This window comes from Telopea speciosissima, chromosome 2, assembly GCF_018873765.1.
Source record: "Telopea speciosissima isolate NSW1024214 ecotype Mountain lineage chromosome 2, Tspe_v1, whole genome shotgun sequence".
Lineage (NCBI taxonomy): Eukaryota > Viridiplantae > Streptophyta > Magnoliopsida > Proteales > Proteaceae > Telopea > Telopea speciosissima.
Window position 1 is genome coordinate 5,678,014 of NC_057917.1, and position 24,671 is coordinate 5,702,684.

Sequence of the window (24,671 nt, forward strand, 5' to 3'; positions counted from 1 at the left end):
CAATCGGTAACCAATACGATTATTCTGAGAGATTCTGCGTTGCTTCTTTAATGCCTCTTCTTCTTCGTCTTCTGCGTTCAGTTCTTTAAACAGAGTAGACACAAAGAAAGATTAAATCGTTGATGTCTCTTATCTTAAACATCATGGTTGAGGACCCCTAACATCGACGCTGCGTTGCCTCTTTGATGTCTCTTTTGCTTCATCGTCTTCGTTCAGGTCTTCTTCGTCTTCTTAAGAAATTTTGCCAATTTGTGCTAGAGACGTCATGATAATGGAGTACGAAGTGGAAGGATACTAGGATAACTAGTATAGAGTTTGTTCGCATGAGGTATTAGACACAGGTGAAGTGTGTTGGTGTCACGCCCCCATCCCAGAAGGGAATAAAATATAATAAAAGGGGTATGACTAGGATGACACGTGTCACCCCACACTGCCAGGATCTCGATTACAGTGTATTGAATCATAGTCAGGACTAATATAATTATCACAAATATACTAGTAAACGAAAACAAATAAATATTACATTCCCAAGGTGAAACAGAATGGCGGAAGCGTTAAATAACAGTTTCATAATGTTCATCTACCTCGTGTTAGGTTATATAGTAATCCAGTGATTCTTCAAATGATCATTACATAACTATCAAAATATAGTCTATACAAGCATAATGTAAAACTCAAAAAAAAACAGAAGTAAATCTCAGAATCAGAATGCCCCATAGACACAATCATCACATGGACACCTGTCGTCGTGTTCCTCTATCAACGGCTCTGGGTCCACCACACCCACAGAATCATACTCAAACGAGTGAACGTCCGAGTTTGCCACAAATCCATCATTTGCAGCCATATCTAAAAAAGTGTGCACAAAAGGGGGTAAGCTCCACTGAGCCCAGTGAGGAGATGGGGAGCATGCAAGCAGTAACATATATTCCATGATGCATGAATTATTATCCAATTATCCACCTAGCAAGTAGATCTAAGTCACTAGGTACTTGCTACTGCAACAACTTGGGTAACATCGTGGATCACTTATCTTATCACTGAGATGAGACCTCAATTGTTACAAGGGAGCTCGCGCCGGTAGAAGCCACTCGCCACCAAGAGGCAAACCCCGATAATAGATGATCATCCCTGACCTGGCCTCGTATCACTCCTCAGGCACACAGGTAGCCTTGGTTACCCAATACCTAAGCCCCTGTTGGTAAGGGTCGTAGTAAGGGGATCGAAAATCCTAACCATTCTATTATGAACTATCGTTTCGAGAGGTATTCTGGGTGCATCAACGTCCCATACCATCTAGTACCCAGGTACAAGCACAATACGGTGCATGACAAATCATATAATAGCACTAACCGTATGATGCCATATGATATTATCGTATCGAGAGGTATTTCGGGTGCATCAACGTCCCGTACCATCTATCACCCGGGTACCAGCACGAAACGACGCATAACAGACCAATTATAAGCATGATGAAGTCATTAATAAGCCACATCCACAATGCATACATTCACAATTTCCACAACATAGTTATAAAAATGCAAGAATGAGTATGCATGAAAAATGGCATACAAGCATAACATATTGCAAAACACTCCCAAATTAAGTCAAATCCCAACCCCACTCACTTATTTGTTCACGATCCGTTACTAAGGTTTGTTGCCGTTCAACATAACTTAAGTTCCACCTTGCGAGTAATATAGCCTAGAGAAGCATAACAAAGAGAGTTAGGTGAGGTAAGAGGGGTCCCGAAGTCTAGGCTTAAAGATAACACAATAGAGTACAGGTGGACTCTTGAGTGGAGGCATAGTGTCTAGGTCCACCTCGGGCAAAATACTCAAACAACCCAAGACTGGACTCTTGGGTGGATCCTGGCCTGAGTCCACCTGCAAGCAGAGAAGGGGTGGACTCTGGTTGTGGTTTCTGGTCTGAGTCCACCACAGGGTCCAGCTCTTGCAGAATCCGAATTTCACCACAAGCAAGCTCCCAAACCCGATTTCTCTTGGGTTTCAGCTTACAAGGACTCGGAGAAAAGGTCTACAAGCCACCTAGGGTCATAATACCCTACCCTTATCATAGGGTTGTTGGGTTCAAAGGGTAATTCCATCAAAACCCCAAATCTAGGGTTTCTCCATCAAGAACCCTAAATCAAAAATCAAAATCCACAAAAGGGAAGAGGATAAACTCAAGGCTAACTTCAAGCCTCCAAGTAGAGAAATACTAATCCAAAAGCATCCTTGGGCTCCAAATGGAACCCTAGGTCCAAAACCCCCAACCTTAAAAGGCTTCATCTCTAAACCCAAAAGAAATTCAAGAAGAGAGAAAGAGATAGGTTCAAGAACCTACCTTTCCAAGATGAAGACTCCTAAGGTAGAGTACACAAGTCCAAGATTTCTCAATTCCCTTCTTCTCCTTTCCTTTTCCTTTTTCTTCTTTTTTTTTCCTTTCTCTCCACACCTCCACGATTTTGCTAGGTTAGAGGAGTTAGAGATTAGTTAGTGGATACTTAGTGGTTTGTGAGTGGATTAGCTTAGTGGTTAGTGAGTGGATCCATAGATTGCCACTTGGCTAGGTGAGTGGATCCATAGATCAACACATGGCTTAGTGAGGTCATTTGATTAATCCACAAACTCCAAAATCTCCAATTAATCACTAGTGGGTTCTTAAGATATTTTAAGACTCAAATCACTAAGTTAGAAAAGAGGTGAGTGGGGTCCACGACACCTTTCCCACAATAAACCATATGGCAGGTGTGGACTCACCACCGGGTCCAGCTCAGGGTCCAGCTCACCTAAAATAGGTAAACCTAAGGCAATAAATCCCTGGGCTTGGCCCACCTTTCGAGGGTTACCAAGGGAATCAAAGTACTTCCTAAACAAGTTTAGAATGTATCCAAAAATAATTCCTGTTGCCCCATCAAGGATTAATTTCCGGAATCCCGAAGAGCTTTCTTACTTCGACATTCACTTCACCAGGGCTCGTCGTGTCGATGTGACAAGACACCGGATGGTCTCTTCGGTACTCCTCACTCTTGGGGCTAGTGCTTGGAGGGTAGTCCATGAAGTCTTCGTCTATGAACCCCCCCAATCCCGATTGAGAAATCGTTCCTTAGCCGCCAAACTAGTGAACCGGTCAAAGATCTTATAACTCAGTTTGACCACCATTGCGAATAGCTCACCAGCATAGAAGCCAGCTCCATCTACGTGGCACAAAATAACATTATTAAAAGATGATCTCGGGTGCGGGGTCTAACAGTTGGATTGTGTAAAATTTGGAGTTCTAAATAATAAGTGAAGGGATAATAATGTTTCCTACCCCGGACTCCCGAAGATGCTATCACCTTTTGCTCTCTGTCTCTCTCCATTTAACATGAATCATGAATTACCCTTCCCGTCTGCCCTGATTGGAAAAGCTATTGTTGTTCGTAATTGCATGCTCTTGCATCTGAATGCAATCTTCAGAGCATTCACGTCGAATCGGATAGTGCTGTCTTGATTGATGCCATTACTAGAACCATACCTTACTGCCCATCGGCTGTCTCTGCTAGTGTGTTCGATATCCAGCAGCTTGCAACAAGATTTGATGATTGTACTTTTTTTTTTTTATTTCTAAGGGAGCAAATGTCTTAGCTCATTTCTTAGTCCGAAAGACCCTGTCTTTGGCAAGTAAGACAAATTGGCTCTATTCCACTCCTTGGCTCCAGGATCTTTGTTATCTGGAGGCCTTGTGTCCTCCTTGCCACCACCTTCAATAAATTTGCCCCTTACCAAAAAAAAAAAACATGAATCATGAAATACTTCTCTTTCCTTATTTATTTATTCGGGAAAGAGAACATTACCTGGTCCGTGTAGTGCATGGCCCCCTATGTCTAGACACAAGGTCGTGAAAAATGACTATCGTGTCAAAAAAGATTTTTGCCTTTCTATAGGGACGTGGTGGTCATTCCGCACAACCTTGTGTCTGGTCATAGGGCCACACGCCGCTCATGACCAGGTAACATTCTTTCTCCCTATATATTATGATGTAACAATGAAGCAAGACATTTAAGACTGTGTGGCACCACCGGCTTGGACGTGCTCATTTTGGTTTGGTTGCTTTTTTTTTTCATAGATAAATGATTGATTTATTTTAATGGAAATAAATTTGATCCATCCATTTGTGATAGTTGTCAAATGGGTAATCAGCTCGATTATCATTTTATCCTTCTCCTACTATTTCATATGTAGCTTTTAATAACATTCACAATGACAAAGCCATAGGGCTTTCTGTTCAAAAGTTGAAGGTGCTAATGTATGCTCCGAGGTCGACACAAAGAATCTTTTTTTATTGTATTTGAAGAAAAAGATTGTCACAACGTTAGAGTATTAAAAAAAATTCTTATGCACACCCTCTCACATCTCACTGCTAGACCCTACATTTTCTCTCCTTAGTAAATCATCCGCTATTTGACAATTCATACATACTTTCCCTCATTGGTAGGAAACCAAACTCTAGCTTTATAGCGATCCCTCCCCTTATATTTTTATTTTGATTTTGATTTTTTTTGGGGGTAAAGGTCCTTATATTTTGATTAATAGCATATTTTTGAACTCCAGGCTAATTAGATGGTGCTTAAAAGCTTATCCAAACATACACTTAACAGATAAAAGTGGCCTTAAAAGATAGTTACCCACTTACCCAAAATTCAAATGAATATGTTTTGCTCTTTCAAGAATTCTTTTTGGCTGTGGAAGGATTAAACCATAAATTGAAAAGAGCCATCTTTTCGCCCTTACGGTAGCTGAGGCACACCCACTCTGTTTCCCTTACAGCGGACGGAAAGAGAGAAGAGACAGGGAAAGGCTTTTCTACATCTGTAACCTGAAAGACCTCAGAACGACAAGCTAGGCGAGCTAGCTAGCAGAAAGGGCGAAGATGGATGACTACACGAGGGAGATGATGGACCTCAAGACCCTCGTTACTCGAACACTTGAGAAGAAAGGTGTTCTTGCCAAGATCAGGGTAACTCTATAGGCCTTCTTTCATTACTCAGTTTCCTCTTTCTCTTTTGGTCTCCCTGTATCTCTTTACTCCTCACCCCCTTCCCTGTTTGTCCTCTCTTTGTGAAATATTTTGTATATGTTTGAATTTGGAAAAATGGTGGCTAAATTGCACGGGCAGCTCGGGGATTTTGGTGGGTACGAGAGTTACAGGGTTGTTGAGTTAGGTTTTACGTTCTTTTTCTAGAATCTGATCCTTTGCCTTTTACTTGGAAGCCGGGATTTTGTGCAGTTCCTGAACATAGTTGGGAACCTTGTGTGTTTGTGAGAAGAAGGTAGCACATTTAAATAGGTTATTAAGTTATGATTTTGATTATGGTAGACATTCCATTCGAGGAATGCTTTTCATACGATCCATGTGTAATTGATAGATAGTAGAAAATTCTAGGGTTACTGTCCTATTCTCAGGGATCCGATCAAGCGTTTCCAGGTTGATACGCGTCGTCCCACCCCACCCTCGATTTCCTTTTCAGTGCTTAGGTGCATAGGTGTACTGGTGAGGCATGTTTCACTGTTAATTTTTTTCTACGGTGTTTGCCAAAATGACAGTGATCAGATTGTTAAGGGAAAAAAGGGAACTAAGTGCAGGATACGTATGTTATGGTTTCTTTCTGTTCTTTGAGTGTTTGGAGTGTTGTGGGTATCCAGCAGTTATTCCGTTGCTACTTTGCACCCCTCTCTTTAGGTTCAGTTCGAGTGCTCTTTACCTGATACAATTTCACCTTAGTGGTTACGTCTTTGCTTACCCAATATAAGACAAGAAGAAGAACAAGGACTCTGTTGGACTCTGGTATACTGAGGTGTTGCGTCAGTTTCACTTATGTTGGGTGGTAAGTTCATTCTGTGCATGCTGTCAAACCTTTTTTTCTTTACATTATATAAGGGATATTGTTGTTTGGTATCCTAAACAGATTTCCTTCCTCAATATGAAGTGAGAATGTGAAAATGACCGTGTTAACTTTTTTTCATATGTCAGGATTCAGGAGTCGTTGGGGGGGGGGGTATGTATTCTAAATGGTCTTCTTATGAATTCAAATGTTTTCTATTGTAGAGAGCTTACTTAGGATGTTCAGAGCATGTGATTAACACACATCACAGCATCTCCACTTCTTGAACAGACGCATGCACATTATAGTTGCTTCTAATAAATTAAAATCCATTGGTGAACAAAAAGAAGGGAAGGAAAAAGCTTGACAACCCCCCTCAAAAAAAAAAAAAAAAAAAAAGAAGAAGAAAGAAAGGAAGGAAAGGGTTAAAAATAAAAAAGGAAGTCCAAATGATTGAAATAAATAATTCTTGCCTTTTGGTCTCCTATAGTTGTTACGGCGTTTAAGCGCTCCAAGGCATTGGAGAAGGTCCAAAATCAAGGCGACACCAATAAGGCGACCAAGGCGCCTGGACGCTTTGACAACTACTCCTAATGTAGTCCTAGGTAGGAGAAGTCCCACTAGGAGCCAGGAGAATAGGATCACCTAACAAGGCTGGCCGATTGGGACAGCTTAGGCTAATTAGGGTAGAAATTAGGGTTAGGGTTGAATAAAGGTAATGGGGTTTATGAGGTTTTAATATGCAGGTCTAGGAGGCTTTAATGGCATATAAATATTAGGGTTTGGATGGGTTCTAAAATTCTGCAATCCTGGGCAGAATCGAGTTGCAGGTTTTAGGTTTAATGGAGTGGGGGAATGGAGGGGTTGTAGTGGAGACTAAGGGCTAGGTTTAAGGTCGAATGTAGGGAAAGGTGTGGGGGATATAGGCTGGAAGTAGGGTTCGAAATTGATGGCTAAATCTGGAGTTATGAGGGAGTCCTAGTTGAGGTAGGAGTTGCAGGTTTAATGGAGATTAGTGCTTGATGGATGGAGGGGAATGTGGATTAGGTCTAAGGGAAGATAAAGGCTGGTAGAAGAAGGTTTAAAAACAAATAGCAGGTTCAAACTTACTGGATTGCGGAGAACAATGGCAGTAGCTTGATAACTTGAAGAAACCTCCCGATCTTCACAATGCAAGGGGTCGCAGGAGTCCACCTACCCTTCACCACCTTGAGATCCACAAGGATATACACTCACAAAGAGCAGCAGCAATGGCAGCAAGCATAAAGCTAATTTTTATTAATCAAATTCGTATGTAATGCTGGCCTCCCTTACAAACTTATATAGAAGACTCAAAAATAGACTTAGACACTAAAAAGGAGTGGCCTAACCCTATCCCTAACCTAATAGGTAACTTAAACTGACTAGGAAACTAGAATACTAAAGGAAATAAACTCAAAACTTGGCTGGACTTATAGAGTCCTAATCCAGCCCAACTTACATCACATGACCACTTAACCAAGTCACATGATCACTTAAATTGAACCAATTGGATGCAACCAATTTGAACCGGTTCAATTAAAAAACATAAAAATAAACAAAGTATTGGGCTAATCCCGTATGCAACCTATATACCCATATTTTAGGCCCATAAAAGTGGCCTGTTACATTAGAAACCCATGGGATCAAAGGCCCAACATGTATGTAACCCAACCCTAGACTTATTCCCAATGAAAGAAGCCCTATTTGGTGATGAATCTGCATCAACACCCCTCAAGTATGAGCACTTAACCTGCTTTCTTATGAATCCGTTGGTCAAATAAAATTAAGAAAATAATAATAATAATAATAATAATTATACTAATAATGATAATAAAAAGGCCCCAGAAGACTCAAATCAATAACTTCATTTGCGATTCAACTCACTATGGAAACCTTTCTCTGTTGTGATATATCAAGACACTTCACTTTGTATCTCAAAACCACTGAACATATCATTTGAAAATTTTTAACAGCTCATCATTGGGAAGTCAAACATGTTACCTTTGTTCGACCCCCAAAAAAAAAAAATGTTACCTTTGTTCTCACTTCTTACCATGTACAACTAACTAGATTGCAACCGATCCTTTGGTTTGAGGCACTTCAGACAAGGGTTCAACATGCCATTGCTAATTCATCTTAAACACCGTGGTCAACAACTCTCACATCAAACAAAATCAACATGATTATTTGAAATGTCTGTGCGGCAAGCAAACCAACCAGATCGCAACCATATTAAACACGATGAAGGTGGTTATTTGGACCCGTATTGCATTGCCCTGATGTGGTCTACTAGGCGATGATATCATCTTCAGATTCCATTCTGTCAAGTTTGGATGCTATCATTCTGCAGTCAAAACCTGGCTAACCCATCCACAGTAGCCCCACCCCAGCAAGTGTGAACTAGACTTTTTTTTTACTTTTCATCACCATGCTCTTAATTTATGATGCAATTCCCTATTTCCTGATGGATCAGATGTTCCAGCTCATCATTTCTACTGGTTTGAGTAGTTGTATTTCTTGCTAGGCTGAGCTGAGGGCAAGCGTCTTTGAGGCCATCGAAGAGGAAGATCGTGTGATTGAGAATGAAGATGGTGTACCCCCTGCACTACTTGGTAGCTGCAATGACCGTGCAAGGCAGCTTCATGCTTCTCCTTCAGGTTCTTTTTCAATTCTTTGTCATAAAGACGACTCTTGCTCTCTTTCTCTTTGAGACAGTAAAAAATGCTTTTGATTGTTTTCAATTATTAGTATGGATATCATTAACCATTTATAGTATCACCACCCTTTATGCTCTTTGTGAATGGATGGAGCATTTTTTCTTTTTTAGTTTGTGCATTTTTATTTGGTTTCTCATGTGCATGCTTTGTGCCCTATGTCAAGAGTTTTAGTTGACTGGCGTTAAAGAAATCTTTCTGTTGTTTATCAGCTGGCAATCGGCACCATTAGTATTAACAAAATTACTGACATTTCAGTATATGCATAGACTGACACACCATTTTGGAGACCCTTCGATGCCATGTTAATGATGTCATGGAATGGAAGCATGGTTTTCTGTGTTCCACACTTCTGTGTAATATGGAATCGATTCCGAACCAGGGAAAGAACTAGTGGGAGATCAATTGCAACAAGATCAATGAAATAGGGGGTACAAAAATTAATAACATAATTTCTCTCTTTTTACATATGAAAGCAGAAAATAAAAAGGATATGATTTGGGCATCCCATCTAAACCCTGATTAGTGTCACACTGACCATGCAAAGCCTTTCACCTCGCAACTGTGAAACTGCATCTCACAGCCTTTTGGAAAACAAAATTGGAAACCTCTATTATGGTAGGAGAGTTTCTTACAATAATAATAACTCTCCATAGCTAAGGAAGAGTCATAAAAAATAGAAATTAACTAGTAACTGTGAAAATAGTAACAACAACAACAATAAATGGGGTTGGCTACATGGATCCTTGGCCTCCAATCAGATCTATTCGAGGTTATACTTGATACAAGGCCTAAGCTATGCATGTCTTTCCTCACCACTTATCCTAGGGTCATTTTAGGTCTGCCCCTGGCTCTTTTAGTTCTGTCAATCTGAATCAAATCACTCCTCCGTACTGGGGGCATCCAAAGGCCTCCGTTGAACAGGCCATGCCACCTCAAACGACTTTCTCGTAGCTTATCATTCATCCGAGCTACTCCGATATCAGCTCTAATATGACCATTCCTTACTTTATCCTTCTTAGTTTTGCCACTCATCCATCTTAACTACCAAACATTCCAAACCATGCATCATAACTGGTCGTATGACTGTCCTATAAAATTTTCGTTTAAGTTTTAAAGGAATACGCCAATCACACAACACTCCAGACTCTCCTTCCCACTTCATCCATCCTATTTTAATTCTCTGTGAAACATCATACTCTATATCGCCTTCTTTATTTATGATTAAACCCAGATAACTAAAATAGTCACTTTGCGAAACCTCCCTCTCATCAATTTTCATCACCTCATTATCAGTTGTAGTGTAACCAAAGTTACACGCCATATGCTTCATTTTGTTCTACTTATCTTAAAACCTTTTGATTCCAAGGTTGATCTCCATAACTCCAACATGACATTAATCCTAGCTTTTGTCTCATCCACCAAAACAATATCATCAGCAAAAAACATACAACAAGGAACTTCATCTTGAATGTCTCTTGTTAAATCATCCATGATAAGCTCAAACAAATAAGGGCTTAAGGCTGATACGTTCACTACCTTGCCCCCCCCCCCCCAAACAGTTCTTATACTTGTCACCGCACCATCATACATATCTTTAATTATGTCCTCATATTTATTTGAAACACTTATCTTTTCTAGTACTTGCCAGAGTAACTTTTCGGGGGGTCTGTCATAAGATTTTTCTAGGTCAATATAGACCACATGGAGATCCTTCTTGCAATCTCTAAATCTTTTTATGGGTCTCCTGAGAATATATAGCTTCTGTCGTGGATCTTCCTGGCATAAACAAAATTGGTTCTCCGTAATGGTAGTTACTCGCCTCTGGTGGATTTTAACAACTCTCTCCCATAATTGTCAAAATAGTAACAAAAATGCTTAATTGCTAAGCTACCTAGTTGCTAGGATTTACAAATAAAAAAACTACTAAATAAAGAGCCCATGGTTCCCATAAGGGCTGCTGGAAAGTCCAACAGAATATTCTCCACGCAATCTTCTTGTAATATGCTAGAAGATCTTCACACAATCTTCTTGTAATGTTCTAGGTGATCTTTAAATCAAATCTTCTAGGAGATTTTAATACCAGATCTGCAGGTTTTGTACCAGAATCGTAAACCTTCTCTCTTTACTATGATCTGAGAGACTGTGGATTCCAAATATTGGTGTTTTGTTTGGTAGTCCAGGTTACAACCCTCAAACCACTGGTTTACAACAAAATCAATTTCATTTTATTTTTGGGTACATGGAGAAATTTTATGTGGGGTCATATATATTTAAAAAGAGCGTACCCAGTGCACAAGGCTCCCGCCACTGCGGGGTCTGGGGAGGGTCATAATGTACATAGTCCTACCCCTGCTTTGCAGAGAGGCTGTTTCCCGATTCAAACCTGTTATCACTAGGTCGCAATGGAGCAACCTTACTGTTGCTTTGAGGGTCATATTTATTTACAAAAAATGAAAGATCATGAAAAGACAATAAAAGCATTGTGATTTATTCTTTGAGAAGATTGATGAAGCATAAGAACATTCTGTTTTTCTGTTTGAAATTTAAAAAAAAAAAAATCTTTTCCATCTGGGCCTGTCTGAATGGATGGAGTGCTGTTTTGCCCAATTGGATGCATGTAATCATTTCATTTGGAATAAGGCTGGATCTTCATGGGTGATGGAAAAGAGGTGGCTACCTTACAGACTATTGTGAAGTTTATCTTACATCTCTGGGCTTTGGTCTTATATAGGGCATATAGCCTTAAGAACTTGGAAGTAGATAGTCATTTGTCTTACATAGTATACAGGAGCCTAAGGGATTCAGAAATATACATTTGTTTTGCATTGTATAGAGAGGACATCATCAAATTCCAGAAAAAAGCGTTCCTCTTCTGATATTTATCTCTGAGATGAAAATTACTCTGTGTTCATGCAATCATGAGCTTTGGGACAATTTTAGTGGTGTTGATGTTGGATTGAGATTTTGATGATCAGCGTTGTGGTATAGATTGGTCCCAGGTGATGCCAATATAGATCATTCTTGACCTGGCTGATCCTAGGATGTGAGAGAGCATGGTGGACTGGACATTCTAGGACATTCTACTGTAAATAATGGATTGGATCATCCCCCTCTGATATGGCCCCATTGGATGATCAAGATCCAATGCCTTTCTTTAGCAATTTGTGTGCAATGCAACAGACCAGACTTGAGAACAAGGAACTGATTTCCATTAGGGCAACATTGGGTCTAGTGGACCTCAACATTCCATAGGGTTGGAACCATGCTGGGGAACTTGGTAAGAGTACCATTGGAATTTTTATTTTTTGGAGGTACAAAATTTCCTGCTTTGCTAGATGTAGGTCTTCCTAGCAGACTTGTGGCTCTGGCTTGCTGATCAATGATATTTGTAGGTTGAATCTTGCTATTCATAGTAGGTATCTTGTACTCAGCTGGCTATGCTCCTCCACTACTGTATTGTGAGATTTGATGGTTGTTTTTGGAATTTGGGTTTAAACTTTTCTCATTGGTGATTGGTTCGAGTCTTGGTAAAGGTTTGAATGGTAAGAGGGTATACAGTTTCAGGAAAATAGGAAATAGTTCTATACTTACCTTTTTCAAAAAAAGGAGGTTGGAGGGGGGACTTAGAAAGGAAACTAGGTTGAGGATTTGAAGGAGGGTCTTTAGGATTGAAGTTTGTTAATGGATTGGTGCAGTGTTTTTTTTTTTTTTTCACAAGATTTTGGATGTTGGACCCTTCAAGCCTAGCAGTCAGACAGGCCCAGTCCATTGGTCTGAGTTTTTTTTTTTGGGCCACCAATTTTGTTTAGGGTATTGCTTCCTACTTGGACAATATTGGAATCACACTGGAAAATTTCTCCACATTTAAAAAAATATTATGGGCTGTATTGTACAGGTGGACCGGGTACCATCAGTCACCATACTAGAAGGCCTTTAAATAAAGCTAATTGGAAGCCCAAAATACTCTTATTTCATTCTGCACCTTTCTGTCAATTGCTTCTGCATTAGTCACTCGGTGCAAACTGCCTAGGGTGAGGTTTCACACCAGGTTGAGGTTTGGGAGTTCTATAGCATCTTTGGGAAAGTTTGTTTGACTTAAGTTGTGGTTTTGGGAGTTCTATAGCATCTTTGTGAAAGTTTGTTTGACTTAAGTTGTGGTTTTGAAGTGTGATTCAATTAGAAGAAGTTTGCTCCCAAGTTTATTAATGTGTTGAGGACATAAATCTTCAAAAGTAAAATCTTTCTCGGCATCTGCTTGCAGAAACTAACTATTAAAGATCCGGGGGGGATTGGGAAGACACATATGCATGCAGATACCTATGTGCGTTAGTTGCTGAAAGAAGTTTTTGTGACTTTCCTCTCTAATCTGTTATTTTTGCACTTTGATGTGCTACATGCAGGAAGACTACTAACTGCTCTAATATGTGAATACTTGGACTGGGCACAACTGGGCCACACCCTAAAAGTTTATTTGCCGGAGTGTAATTTGGTAATCATGTAATTTTTTCTGCTTCACGTAGCACTGCTAATTTCAGATTTCGACTTGAACTTTAGTTTCTTATTCTTTTTTCCCCTTCATTTATGAATCATTTTTCTCCTATTGCAGCAAAAGGATTCTTGGAAAACTGAGTTGAAAGATTTTAGTAGCAAAAACGGATATGATCTCAATAGGAATGCAGAAGGTGGTCCTTTGCTTCTTGATGTTCTTGAAGGATATTTGAAGTATGAGGTATGATGCTATATCCATTTCGGATTCCTATTGCAGTTATTGAATTTAGAACTCTACACTAAAATGTGTAATCCATTTGCATAATTTTAATAAATATGTTGGCCTTCATCCTAACCACTACATATTTCAAAACAAACAGAATTCTAATAATTTATCATTTTCAGAATGCGTGAAGGAAAATAAAAATGGTTGGAATAGTAATTTCAATGGAAGTTGTAAAAATTGAATTGTGATAGTATAAAACTATGAGTTAGGGTGAGTTCCGTACTCTTTATGGTGAGTATTATGTAATGGTAGTGTAGAAGAAGTTCAAGTAAGAACCATTCTATAGTAGGATTGATCGAATGTACTCAGACTTGCAGTCAACCAAACCCACACAGATTGATTGGAAAATAAAAGTATTGTAATATGGGTATAGGGATAAATCTGTCCATAGGGGTATTATGGTACTTGTACCTGTATGACACTTATTATATATAAAGTAGAGCTATCACTTTGGCAGTCTCATCATTTCCTCTCAATAAAACATGGTATCAGAGCTGAGATCCACCTCGGGATCCCAATCCTAGCTGCTGCCGACTCTCGCCCTCTCTTTTCCTCTCTCGGTTTCCTCCTTCTACTTCTCTCCTCTTCTCCGGCTTCTCTCAGCACCTGTCTGTTTCTTACCTTCCACAGCTGCTCTCGGTAGGTCTATCCTAGGCCACCAAGGGTCATTCTCTTTGCTATTGGCTTCTCAGATCTCTCTGGAATAATGATCTGAGAGACCCCTATGTGCCAATCGACCTTTTCAGGGTTTTGGAGCCAGATCGACTTTTTTCAGAGTTTTGAGGCTTGGATCGATTTTTTTTTTCCAGGGTTTTGAATTCTCTATCGAGTTGTTGTTAATCCTTTGTGATGATCATCTCTGGAATAATGGTCTGAGAGACCCATATGTTCCAATCGACCTTTTCAGGGTTTTGGAGCTAGATAGATTTTTTTTCAGAGTTTTGAGGCTTTGATCGATTTTTTTCCAGGGTTTTGAATTCTCTATCGACTTGTTGTTAATCCTTTGTGATGATCATCGATCCCTTCAAGGCTTCATCTCTCCTTCGATTGTTCTAAGCTCTTTGCATCAACCAGAGTGGTAACTATGTCGGCTGACACTACTGCATCAACTGGAGTTGAAGGGTCGAGTCGTGGGACTCATAATGATTTCCCTTCATTCCCTGTTAGCTCTGTTTGATTGGATGGGAGCAATTATTTGATGTGGTCTCGCTCTTGTTACCTCTCCATCGATTCATGTGGCTATGCGGGTTATTTGACGGGTGAAAATGCAAAGCGTACTACTATTGATGTTTTACAAAGGAAGTGGAGATAACTCCTTGGTAATGGCCTTTCTCATCACTTTGTGCAACCTCAAATTGCTCGAGGTTATCTCCTATTGGATACTACAGCCAAGATTTGGAAAGGAGTTCAGGACGCATACTCTCAGGTTGGGAATGATGCCCAGGTTTGTGAAATGCGGAAGAAGCTTCATGAAACCAAGTAGAAGGACCAAACTCTTTCTCAATAGTATTCTGAGTTGTGTAGTCTGTGGTAGGAGCTCGACTTTTATGATACCTTTTAGGCAACCTGTAGTGCCGATGCTACTGCCTTCAAGAAACTGGAAAATAAATTTTGGGTTTATGATTTTCTGGCTGGGCTGAATGTTGAGTATGATCAAATTCGTGCCCAAGTACTTAGTCGGGACCCTTTCCCTACCTTGGATCAGTTTTATTCATTGATCCAATTGGAGGACAACCCCCACAATGCTATGCTACAACCTACTAATTATGACCATTCAGCTTTACTTTTTGGGTCCACTCAGCCTAAAAGTGGTCCCCCTCAATCCCATGATCGTTCCTTCTCTGATAGGGAACCGGTCAGGTGTGACTATTGCGGTAAAGAACGTCATACCAAGAACTTCCAGCATGGCCGACCTACCTCCTCCTCACGAGGTCGTGGCCGTGGTTGATCCTCCTAGGCAGCACATCATACTGAGGCCTCTTAACCCGCACATGATAGTACCGGTTCCTCTCTTTCTCAGGTTGAGCTTGCTATGCTTAGGCGTTTGATGACTTGATTGGGGCCCTGCTTGTTGTTCTTCCAGTATTGGTTATCGATGGTTTGTGACTTTTATAGATTATCATTCACAAGTTACCTGAATTTATTTGATGTACCAAAAAAGTGAAGTGTTTCACTGTTTTCAACTTTTTTACACCATGGTCTGTACCCACTTTAATGCTACCATCAAAATTCTCCGTAGTGATAATGGTAGAGAATATATGGAGAGTTCCTTTCAGTCCTTTCTTGCCAGAGGGGATTATCCATCATATCAGTTGCGTTGATACACCAGCTCAAAATTGTATGGCTGAACGTAAGAATAGACATCTGTTGGAAGTGTCCCATGCTCTTCTGTTTGAAATGAATGTTATTCCTCAGTATTAGAGTAAAGCTGTTCTTACTGCTGCTTATCTCATTAACCAGATGCCGACTCGTGTCCTTGACTTCAAGGCTCCGATTGCAGTTCTTCAGGGTTCTTCCACGTTTCTTATACCATCTAAAGTCTTCAGCTATGTCTGTTTTGTCCGTAATCACCATCTCCGTGGCAAGTTTGATCACTAGGGGCTCAAGTGTGTGTTCGTTGGATACTCTGCTACCCAGAAGGGCTACAAGTGTTATCACCCTCCATCTCGTTAGGTCTTCGTCTCTATGGACGTTGTGTTCCACGAGTTTGCTGCCTACTACTCTCCGACACCTCTTCAATGGGGGAATACTTCTCAATTTGGTGAAGATGTACCTCTGCCCGTCCCTATTCTTGCCTCTGACTCTACCTCTCCAGTTCCTTCAGTTCAGGGGGAGACATATGTTCATGTTCAGCCTCCCATGAAAGCATATGTTTGTCAACATCGTGAGCAGCAAATAGACACCACCCCAGTGGAACCTATGGCACCTATACCACCTAGCCAGTCGTTACCTCCTAATCCATGTCCTAACTCTCTGTCAGGTAATACTCATTTTGATTCTTCTGTTATTTCTGACCCATCTCTTGACTTACCCATTGTTATTCGAAAGGGAACGAGATCTTGTACTCAACACCTATTGCTAAGGTGGTTTCGTACAACTCTCCATCTCCTTCATATCTTACCTTTGTTTCTTCCTTGTTATTCCATTCCCCAGAATTGGCAGGATGCTATCACAGAACCCCAGTGGAAGGCAGCTATGAATGAAGAATATAAGCCCAGAAAAAGAATGGTACCTGAGATTTGGTCTCTCTTTCACCACATAGAAGGATCATGAGTTGCAAATGGGTCTTTATTGTAAAGAAAAATATGGATGGGATGGTGGACTAGTAACCTACCAGGCTGGTTGCAAGAGGATTTACTCAGACTTATGGTCTAGATTACCAGGAGACGTTCGCACTAGTTGCAAAAATGAATACCATCCGTGTGATTCTTTCTTGTGCTGTGAATCTAGGATGGGACTTGCAACAGCTTGACGTCAAGAACACATTTCTACATTGTGAATTGAAAGAAGAATTGTACATGAAAATTCCCCCTGGGTTCTCATTTCAGAAATCCAAGGGAAAGGTTTGCAAGCTCTGTATGGGCTAAAGCAATCTCCTCGTGCTTGGTTTGGGAGATTCCACAAAACTTTGATGTCTATAGGCTACATTCAAAGCAATGCTGATCACACCCTGTTCATTAAAGGAACTAGTTCCAAGATTGCTATCCTCATTGTGTATGTTGATGACATTGTTGTCACTAGGAGTGACATAGGGGAAATTTCTCGCCTAAAGACTTACCTTGGTCAAGAGTTTGAGTTCAAGGACCTAGGTATGCTGCGTTATTTCTTTGGTATTGAGGTTGCTTGCTCCACCAAGGGTATTTTCCTCTCTCAACGGAAATATACGCTTGACCTTCTATTTGAAACAGGGATGTTGGGGTGTAAGCCTTTAGATATTCCTCTTGAAGCAAATGTTCATCTTTCTAGTAAGACTAGTGATCCAGTGGATAAGGGACAATATCAACAATTGGTTGGGAAGCTGATTTACTTATCTCATACTCGCCCAAACATTGCCTCTGATGTTAGCTTGGTAAGCTAGTATATGCATGATCCTTATTCCTCACACCTAGAAGCTGTGTTCCGGATCTTGCGCTACCTGAAGTCCGCACCAGCAAAGGGAATTCTCTTTTCTTCCCATGGCCATTTATGAGTTGAGCCTTCACCGATGGTAATTGGGCCAGCTCTCTAGATGATCGGCAATCTACCACAAGTTTTGGTACTTTTGTGGGAGGTCCTGGTTAATTGGGAGGAGTAAGAAACAGTCAATTGTTGCTCGGTCAAGTGCTGAAGCTGAATTTCGTGCTATGTCTCATGGTATCTGTGAATTGATGTGGCTCCAAGGTCTCTTGAAAGATCTGGTTCTTCCTGTTTCTCTTCCTATGATGCTATATTGTGACAGCAAATCCACCATCAGTATTGCTCACAATCCTATTCAACACGATCGCACCAAGCATGTGGAGATAGATTGCCATTTTATCAAAGAGAAGTTGGATCAAGAACTGATTTGCATTCCTTTTGTCAAATCTGGAGATCAGTTGGTAGATATTTTTACAAAAGGGTTAAGTTTTAAGTTGTTTCATCCCATAGTGTGCAAGTTGGGCATGTGTGACATCTATGCACCATCTTGAGGGGGAGTGTTGTAATATGGGTATAAGGGTAAATCTGTCCATAGGGGTATTATGATACTTTTACCTGTATGGCACTTATTATAAATAAAGTAGAGCTGTCACTTTGGCAGTCCCATCATTTCCTCTCAATCAAACAAAAAGAAAATAGAAGGTAGAAGAAGGGGGGGGATAGGGATGTGTCTCTGACCCATGGCCTCTCACTGTAACTGTCTCTCACAGCTACATGGTTAACAACCACTTTTTCTTTTAATCTCATCGTTGGTGGCTGAATACAACTCTTCTTTTATTTATAATGAATAAAACCATTACAAGAAAGTTGTAACTCTATATGGCTATTGGAAAGTTACCAAAAAAGTTGCATTACGTAATAGAAACTCTATCAAAAACAGCTACTTGCTGGATAAGGAAAACAAAAATAGAAACCCATTAAAATAAAAACTCTTATTTTCTAAAACTGAAATTAGAAACTACCTAACTAACTAGTAATTACAAGTAAAGAGAAGGTAATCAAAATACAAAGTAGATAATAATCTAAATGATCTCAACAACAGCTTCCATTCTCTTCCATGCAATCTGTACCTTGGTCCCACAAGATTTTCTAAGAGTCTTCTACCGCAAGTAACAAATATTCCAGCAAAACCTCTACGCAAGCTGTCTATATGGGTCCCCACACCACTGTTCACGTGAACAGTAACTCACGAACAATATTTTTTTTTTCCTTTCTGAATTCTATGTAATGCTCCATCGAACCAACTAAAACCTGCCACATCAGCAGACCCAGGCTGTCTCCCACAGCAGTTGAATCCCCCACAATGATACTGGGCTGGTTTTGGGGCCTTGTTCTTGCAGCTACACATGGACCTGTGATCTACATCAAATGGAAGAGGTATTTGATATTTCTGCCTTGCATAGGCACGTATGTTATCATGAGGTTCACTGGGATTCCTCTGAAGATCTAAACTGTTAGTTATTACTTCGTACCTTGTTAGGTAATTCTGGTTGAAAGATGTGTTTAAGTATTTACATATATTGTGCTGAATAATGTTCTCACAGAATTTATCCCAAGCAAGGGTTACTGGGAGGAGAGTAGGTGGTCCAGAAACTGAATCCACATCTAATCCCGAGTCCAGAAATATTCGGAGGCCCTCTTCATCAGCAGTTGCTGGAGGCTTACCACCCTTTGGAAGGTAACAGAACAGATTTTTTTGTCATAAGTAATATTTGTCACTGGTCCTCTTTTCCATTTCTCAACTGATATTTCCATTTTGTGGATTAGGCCGGTTCCTGTTTCTCAGGCATCTGGTAAGTCATATTTACTGTTCTTTATCTGCTTCTGATTTTTCTTCCCTGACACTTTTCAGCATTTCAGATCGGAGAATAGGCTCTTCTATGCCTGGTTATAGGAAGGATGAATATAATTGGAGATATGAGAATGATGAGCTTTCAGAGGATGTAATTAGAGCATCAAATGCCTTAGAAAACATCCAGTTAGACAGAAAAGCTCGGAATCTTACAACATCTTGGCGGTATGTCTTTTGATTCATCTTGATTCTGTTAGTTTTCTGCATTATATTGTGGAAATTTATGGTTTCCAATTTCACCATTTTCTTAGTCAAATTTGAAATTTTTGGTTCTAGTGGGACATTTCTTCATGCACATGGGGAGGGGAGGTTTCTTCCCTTGCAGAGTTTGGTGTCTTTTCTGAGTTATTTCCTGGATTTCTCAAATTAGACAGTTCTTGGTACTTGAAACCATTGGATCATGTTTTTTGCTGCTGCTTCAGTAATTGATTCTTGGGTTCTCTTACTTTAAGCTACGTATGGACGTATGGTAACCCCGTGCTCCCACTTACTTCATATTCTTCTCTGTAAAGGTAGAGTGTGTTTTGGCAGCTGGGTAGTGTCTCTGAGTTTAAGATGAAGAAACAGATGAAGTCTTCAACAGCAAGAATGGCAATTGGTGAGGATTGGATAAATCCTCAAAATTGCATTTTGTGGAATTTATTTCTGGATAAAATAAGGACTCTTATCTGAAGAAAGTACATATTTAAACCACCTATTCCGCCAACTGATATGTGTAGGTTCATATTCAGAATATGTCTTTTTGTTGAAGTGCGTATGAAAAGTTGTTCTTGTTGGGATATTGACTATTCCACCAACTGATATTTGCCGGGAGGGGGGTCTAATTACCCTTTTCATAAGGTTTATACTTGTTAGAGTGGGGTATGCTTTTGCCATATTATGCTGTCATGCTAGCATGTAGATTAGAAATTTCATGGTCAGAATGTCCTTGCAATTTTTGAAAGGGCAGGGATTGACATGCGGCTGGTGTGGGATGGATCTACTGTGCCAAGCCAATGGGAGCACGGGAAGAGGTGCTGGGCAGTTCATATACAGGGGCCCACATGTCAGGGGGAGAGGCCGAGAGGGAGTGTCAGTGTGTGAGAGGGCGCATGATACCGGCAGTGTGGCCATCATTTCCCCTTTTAGTAATTACTGCATTTTAAGGAAGTAAGGAACTATGCTGTTCAATCGAACTGTTTTTATTTTCCTTAGCATTAAGTTGAAACTCCCACAAACACCGATGTTTTATTTATCCATCTTGAAATAAATCAATTTTTTTGTTAATCAAAGGTATCAAGAATAGACAGAACAAATTAGTAATGTTGCAGTTTTTAATTCTTTTTTATTTTTAAAATTACTAAGGAGAGAATTAAAGTCGTATGAAGGTGTGTTTTTTTCTCCATTATTAGAATAATTCCTGCTAGAAAGAGAGCTTGTACAAATAACTAACAGAATTTTGCTTATGCATATGTATCAGAAATACAAAATTTCCGGCAAGACTGAAGAACTAAGGCCTAACTCTTAAATCTTCAGATTGATTGTTAACTATATTATGTCTGGCTTGGTTGAAGATGTTGTCCATAAAAATATACTTGGGTAGATGAAATATAGAGAAACTTCCAAAAGCCTAGTAAATGTTTCCCATTAAAACTGAAGGGTGAATTTAATAATTTATGATGGCTTTAAGACCTGAATGCTTTATTGAGCAGAATGTTGGACAATAAAACAGCAGCCAGCTAAATAAAATGAGTGTAGCTTTAGATGATGATGTTGAAATTGTGTGGAAATACTGTAAGGATAAGAACCAAGAGCTCTAGGGGGAACCTAGAGAAGCACTACTAGTAGGCAAGATGACAGAAGGTCAATAGGTGTTCAAACTATTCACAACAAATCTGAACAGATGCACAAATAAGGAGTTATGCAAAATAGAGATGTTTGAAGGGCAAAAGGAGGGTTGAGGTTTTTCTTGGTTGAAGTGGTGGGAGAAGATATGAGTTCTTGCAGGTTAATGGCTGGAGGCTGGTATAATCTTTTCAATAGATTGTAATGTTGACCCTGGATCGTTATGTTGGAACAAGTCAAAGTCAAATGTCTTGGTAGCTAGAAGTGAAGGCTTAGGTTATGGATGAGGTTTGAGCAGTTTTTTTCAAGGTTCAGTTGAGCGGATCCAGAATTAAGAACGGTAAGGTTGAGGTGAGTCAAGTTTATGTGAAATCTGGTTGGATTGACTGGATAACTGAGGTAGCTAGTCTTCTTGGGCGTCGCTAGAAGATTGAATCCGAAAGTGGAGAGATGGCAATATGCTGAGTTGAGGATTCAGTAGGGGAAGTATTGAGGCGGAGCAATATCTGGGGTTTAGGAGAGAATAAAAAGCAGTAGCATGAGCAAGTGGCAGCAGGTAGAAGCAGATACCAGCAGATCCGTTTGCTTTCCTCTCTCCAATTTCTTTCTGTCTAATTCATGTTCCCTCATGTGGTTTTTGCCCTAAAGACCAATCCCGCACAGAATCGATGGTAGCTAGTATCAAGGTTCTAAATCTCAGTTTCGACCAGCCAGAAACCGAGATTGTCTTGGTTTCGACCATATCTCGGTCGAAACCTGGTCCTTTCTCTAGACTAACTCGAACTTCGGTTTTGAGGCCTAGAAGTTGTTTTATTGCCCTGTTTCTTGTTGTGCTGCCTACTTTTGACATTTTGAACCCAGTCCATGCATTAGTGTTGAAAGCTTTCAACAAATCGTGCTGCCTACTTTTGACATTTTGAACCCAGTCCATGCGTTAGTGTTGAAAGCTTTCAACAAATCCAAGATTTTGCTTAAATCTGATTTAAATTGAAGGAGTTATGTTCCGGTCAAACTTGATTTGGTGTGTGTGAATGCTGTTTAAAATCGTTTTGAATGGAAATAAATTTTTAGACATCAAAACAAATAAATAATTTACTGCTCTTTTGGTTTTTAGCAATGTTTTTATCATATTAAGATTTATGAAATTTTTGGATTTGAGAAAAGCCCCAACATTTAAAAGTTGAAAATTATACCTACCGCGGGAAATCCAGTTGTTGTTTTTGAATTGGGGGGTTGACTTTTTATCCTTTTAGAATTTGATTCTTTAACTATTTTTTTGGATTCAAATAGGGGGGGGGTATGTGTTTTTTTAATACTATCTTAATTAAATTAAATAACAAATATAAAAACATGGTACTTAAATGGTATTTGGCATAAATAAGTACCTGTCCTGGTTTCTAGCCAGGTTTCCTCAAGTTTCGATGGGGATAAATGAATTTATATAGGTGTTCAGGTCGAAACTTGCGAATTTTTTAAACTCCCCCTTCAACTCATCTCGGACAGCTGCTAAGCCGAGATTTAGTTTCATGGCTAGTATGATTAGACTACTTCAATCACTCTCTTATCTGGTTCCATGGTGTATTGCTTTATGGTAGATATCTTGACCATACCATAAAGTGGGATAAAATTAGTACACGGATTAGTAGTTAAGTGTTTTAGTTAGGTTAGAATGCTTAATAGGTAGAGAGAGTTCTATTTTGAGTTTATTTACTTTATTGAGTGTAATAGAGTGATCAAGAGTTCTTTTATGAGTCAAATTAGGAATTTAAGGTCTTTATTTATGTAATACAGCCCCATCAATTAGAGATGATTTGAGTAAAGAATACAAGTGTTTTTTTTCAAATTTTAATTTTAATTATTGAGAGTTTTGATGTTGTTGAGCAGTGCATGCGGGATTGATATCCCAAGCCTGATTTCTTCTCTTCTCTCTTCTTCCTCCCAAGTAGATCGATCTCATCTCTTTTCCCTCCCCTTCCATTGATCTGATTTCTTTCCTTAACAATGCAATTGCTTCCTTTCTCTCCGATCTGATCATTGATTTGATTATTGGGCATGCTAGCATCTGAGATCCATAATCTGGGTTTCAGAATTCAGATTACATTATGGATGGAGTAGAAAGTACTAATCCATTAGTGCTATCTCACCAGCAGATTCCTTTATCTAACTTAGAGCCTTGACTGCATGTTTGAGTGAGCTTGCCTATCTTTTTGCCTTTCATTTATTATATTGCACTAGCTTTATGGTGGGAGAGCCTTCTTACTTGCACATGTTATAATATGCACACGTTCAGTAATACAAATCATTTTGTAGTTTGTCTGTCGTCTAAGAATGAGACAGATCACCTTCAAACTCTGTTGTTCTGTTTAAAGCCTAGTATTTTTTCTATAGTGAAGTCATGGAAATTACTATCCATGACTTCACTATAGAGTATACACAAAAGAAAAGGCTTTAGTAAGACTGTTGTATAGATTTAATGTTGAAGTTGTGGATGGCCATTTGATTTGGTTCAGATTGCGACTAATAATAACTAATTAATTCAGAGATGCATATATTTAGGCGGTAAAATTGCAAAATAAAATAGTTCAGTTTACTGATACTTGTGATTAACTTTGACCGCAGACATGTTGGAGATGGTGCCACAGAGGATGATGGCAAAGCTGATCATATCTAGCTGTGCATTAGCCTTGTACTTACATTGTTCGTCTTATAAATTTATCATGTAAGACATATTTAGTGCCATTTTAGTATTTGATTTAGCTGTCTGTTCCAGCATATGAGATGTCTTGTGAGGCCTTTCGCTGTATTGCTGATGTGGGTGTAATTTACCAGCCATGCTTGATCTTCATTTAGAATTGGCTAAAGATAAATTTAGCTTGTTTTCTTTTGTCCTTTTGTTTCTTCGTTTATTGGGGGTGTGCTGCTGGTAACTGCATCATTTTCATAGTCCATTGTTTCACACTGTTGGTCTTGATCCTTGGCTCAATTGGGTGAACTGCTATTACATTCTCACTCAGAATATTTATGGACCCCCTAGTTTCCTGGTTATCTGACCATTAAATTGACATGAGAACCATGGATCAAGAGTTGTGGGGGTCATAGAATCCATGGATTCGAGACAGTATCTATCATTCAAGTGAGGTATCTGGTCTATAGAACCTGACATGAAAACCAGAATCAAGAGTTGGGGTCATAGAATCCATGGATTCTAAGACATTATCTATCTTTTAAGTCCACTTTCGGTACATCGTTATCCCCCTTCCATCTTGTCAGCCCAGAATTTGGAAGAGGATCCTTCAACCTCCATTTTATTTCCCCCTGTAAGATGGTTTAGTGAATTAGTTTAGCTTTCCAAGTTAGGTACGATGACCAGAAACATTGAAACTTACAAGTAGTGGCCTAGTGGGGCAAGCCTGTTTTTTAACTTTTATAAGAATGTTTGAT

The 24,671-nt window shown here is 39.6% G+C and overlaps 1 protein-coding gene across 2 annotated transcripts; it reads left to right on the forward strand.

Annotated features, from left to right (window-relative positions):
• The first annotated feature begins 4,710 nt into the window (after positions 1–4,710).
• LOC122652465 (protein TONNEAU 1a-like) lies at positions 4,711–24,127 on the forward strand. Of its 2 annotated transcripts, XM_043846209.1 has the most exons (8): positions 4,712–5,001; positions 8,412–8,544; positions 13,005–13,093; positions 13,211–13,333; positions 19,099–19,232; positions 19,322–19,347; positions 19,415–19,571; positions 23,850–24,127. In XM_043846209.1, the coding sequence occupies exons 1-8, from the start codon at positions 4,915–4,917 to the stop codon at positions 23,899–23,901; spliced, it is 801 nt and encodes a 266-aa protein (XP_043702144.1). In that variant the 5' UTR covers positions 4,712–4,914; the 3' UTR covers positions 23,902–24,127. The 2 variants fall into 2 exon arrangements, with proteins under 2 accessions (XP_043702145.1, XP_043702144.1); XM_043846210.1 differs by lacking the exon at positions 19,322–19,347 and having other exon boundaries at positions 4,711–5,001; positions 19,407–19,571.
• Positions 24,128–24,671: the final 544 nt, after the last annotated feature.

Bases quoted from the DNA above. Each gene is read 5' to 3' on its own strand.
- LOC122652465 (XM_043846209.1), top strand. From the start codon at position 4,915: ATGGATGACTACACGAGGGAGATGATGGACCTCAAGACCCTCGTTACT. The intron at 13,334-19,098 runs GTATGATGCTAT...ATGTTCTCACAG, and splicing joins AAGGATATTTGAAGTATGAG to AATTTATCCCAAGCAAGGGT. The intron at 19,572-23,849 runs GTATGTCTTTTG...CTTTGACCGCAG, and splicing joins AATCTTACAACATCTTGGCG to ACATGTTGGAGATGGTGCCA.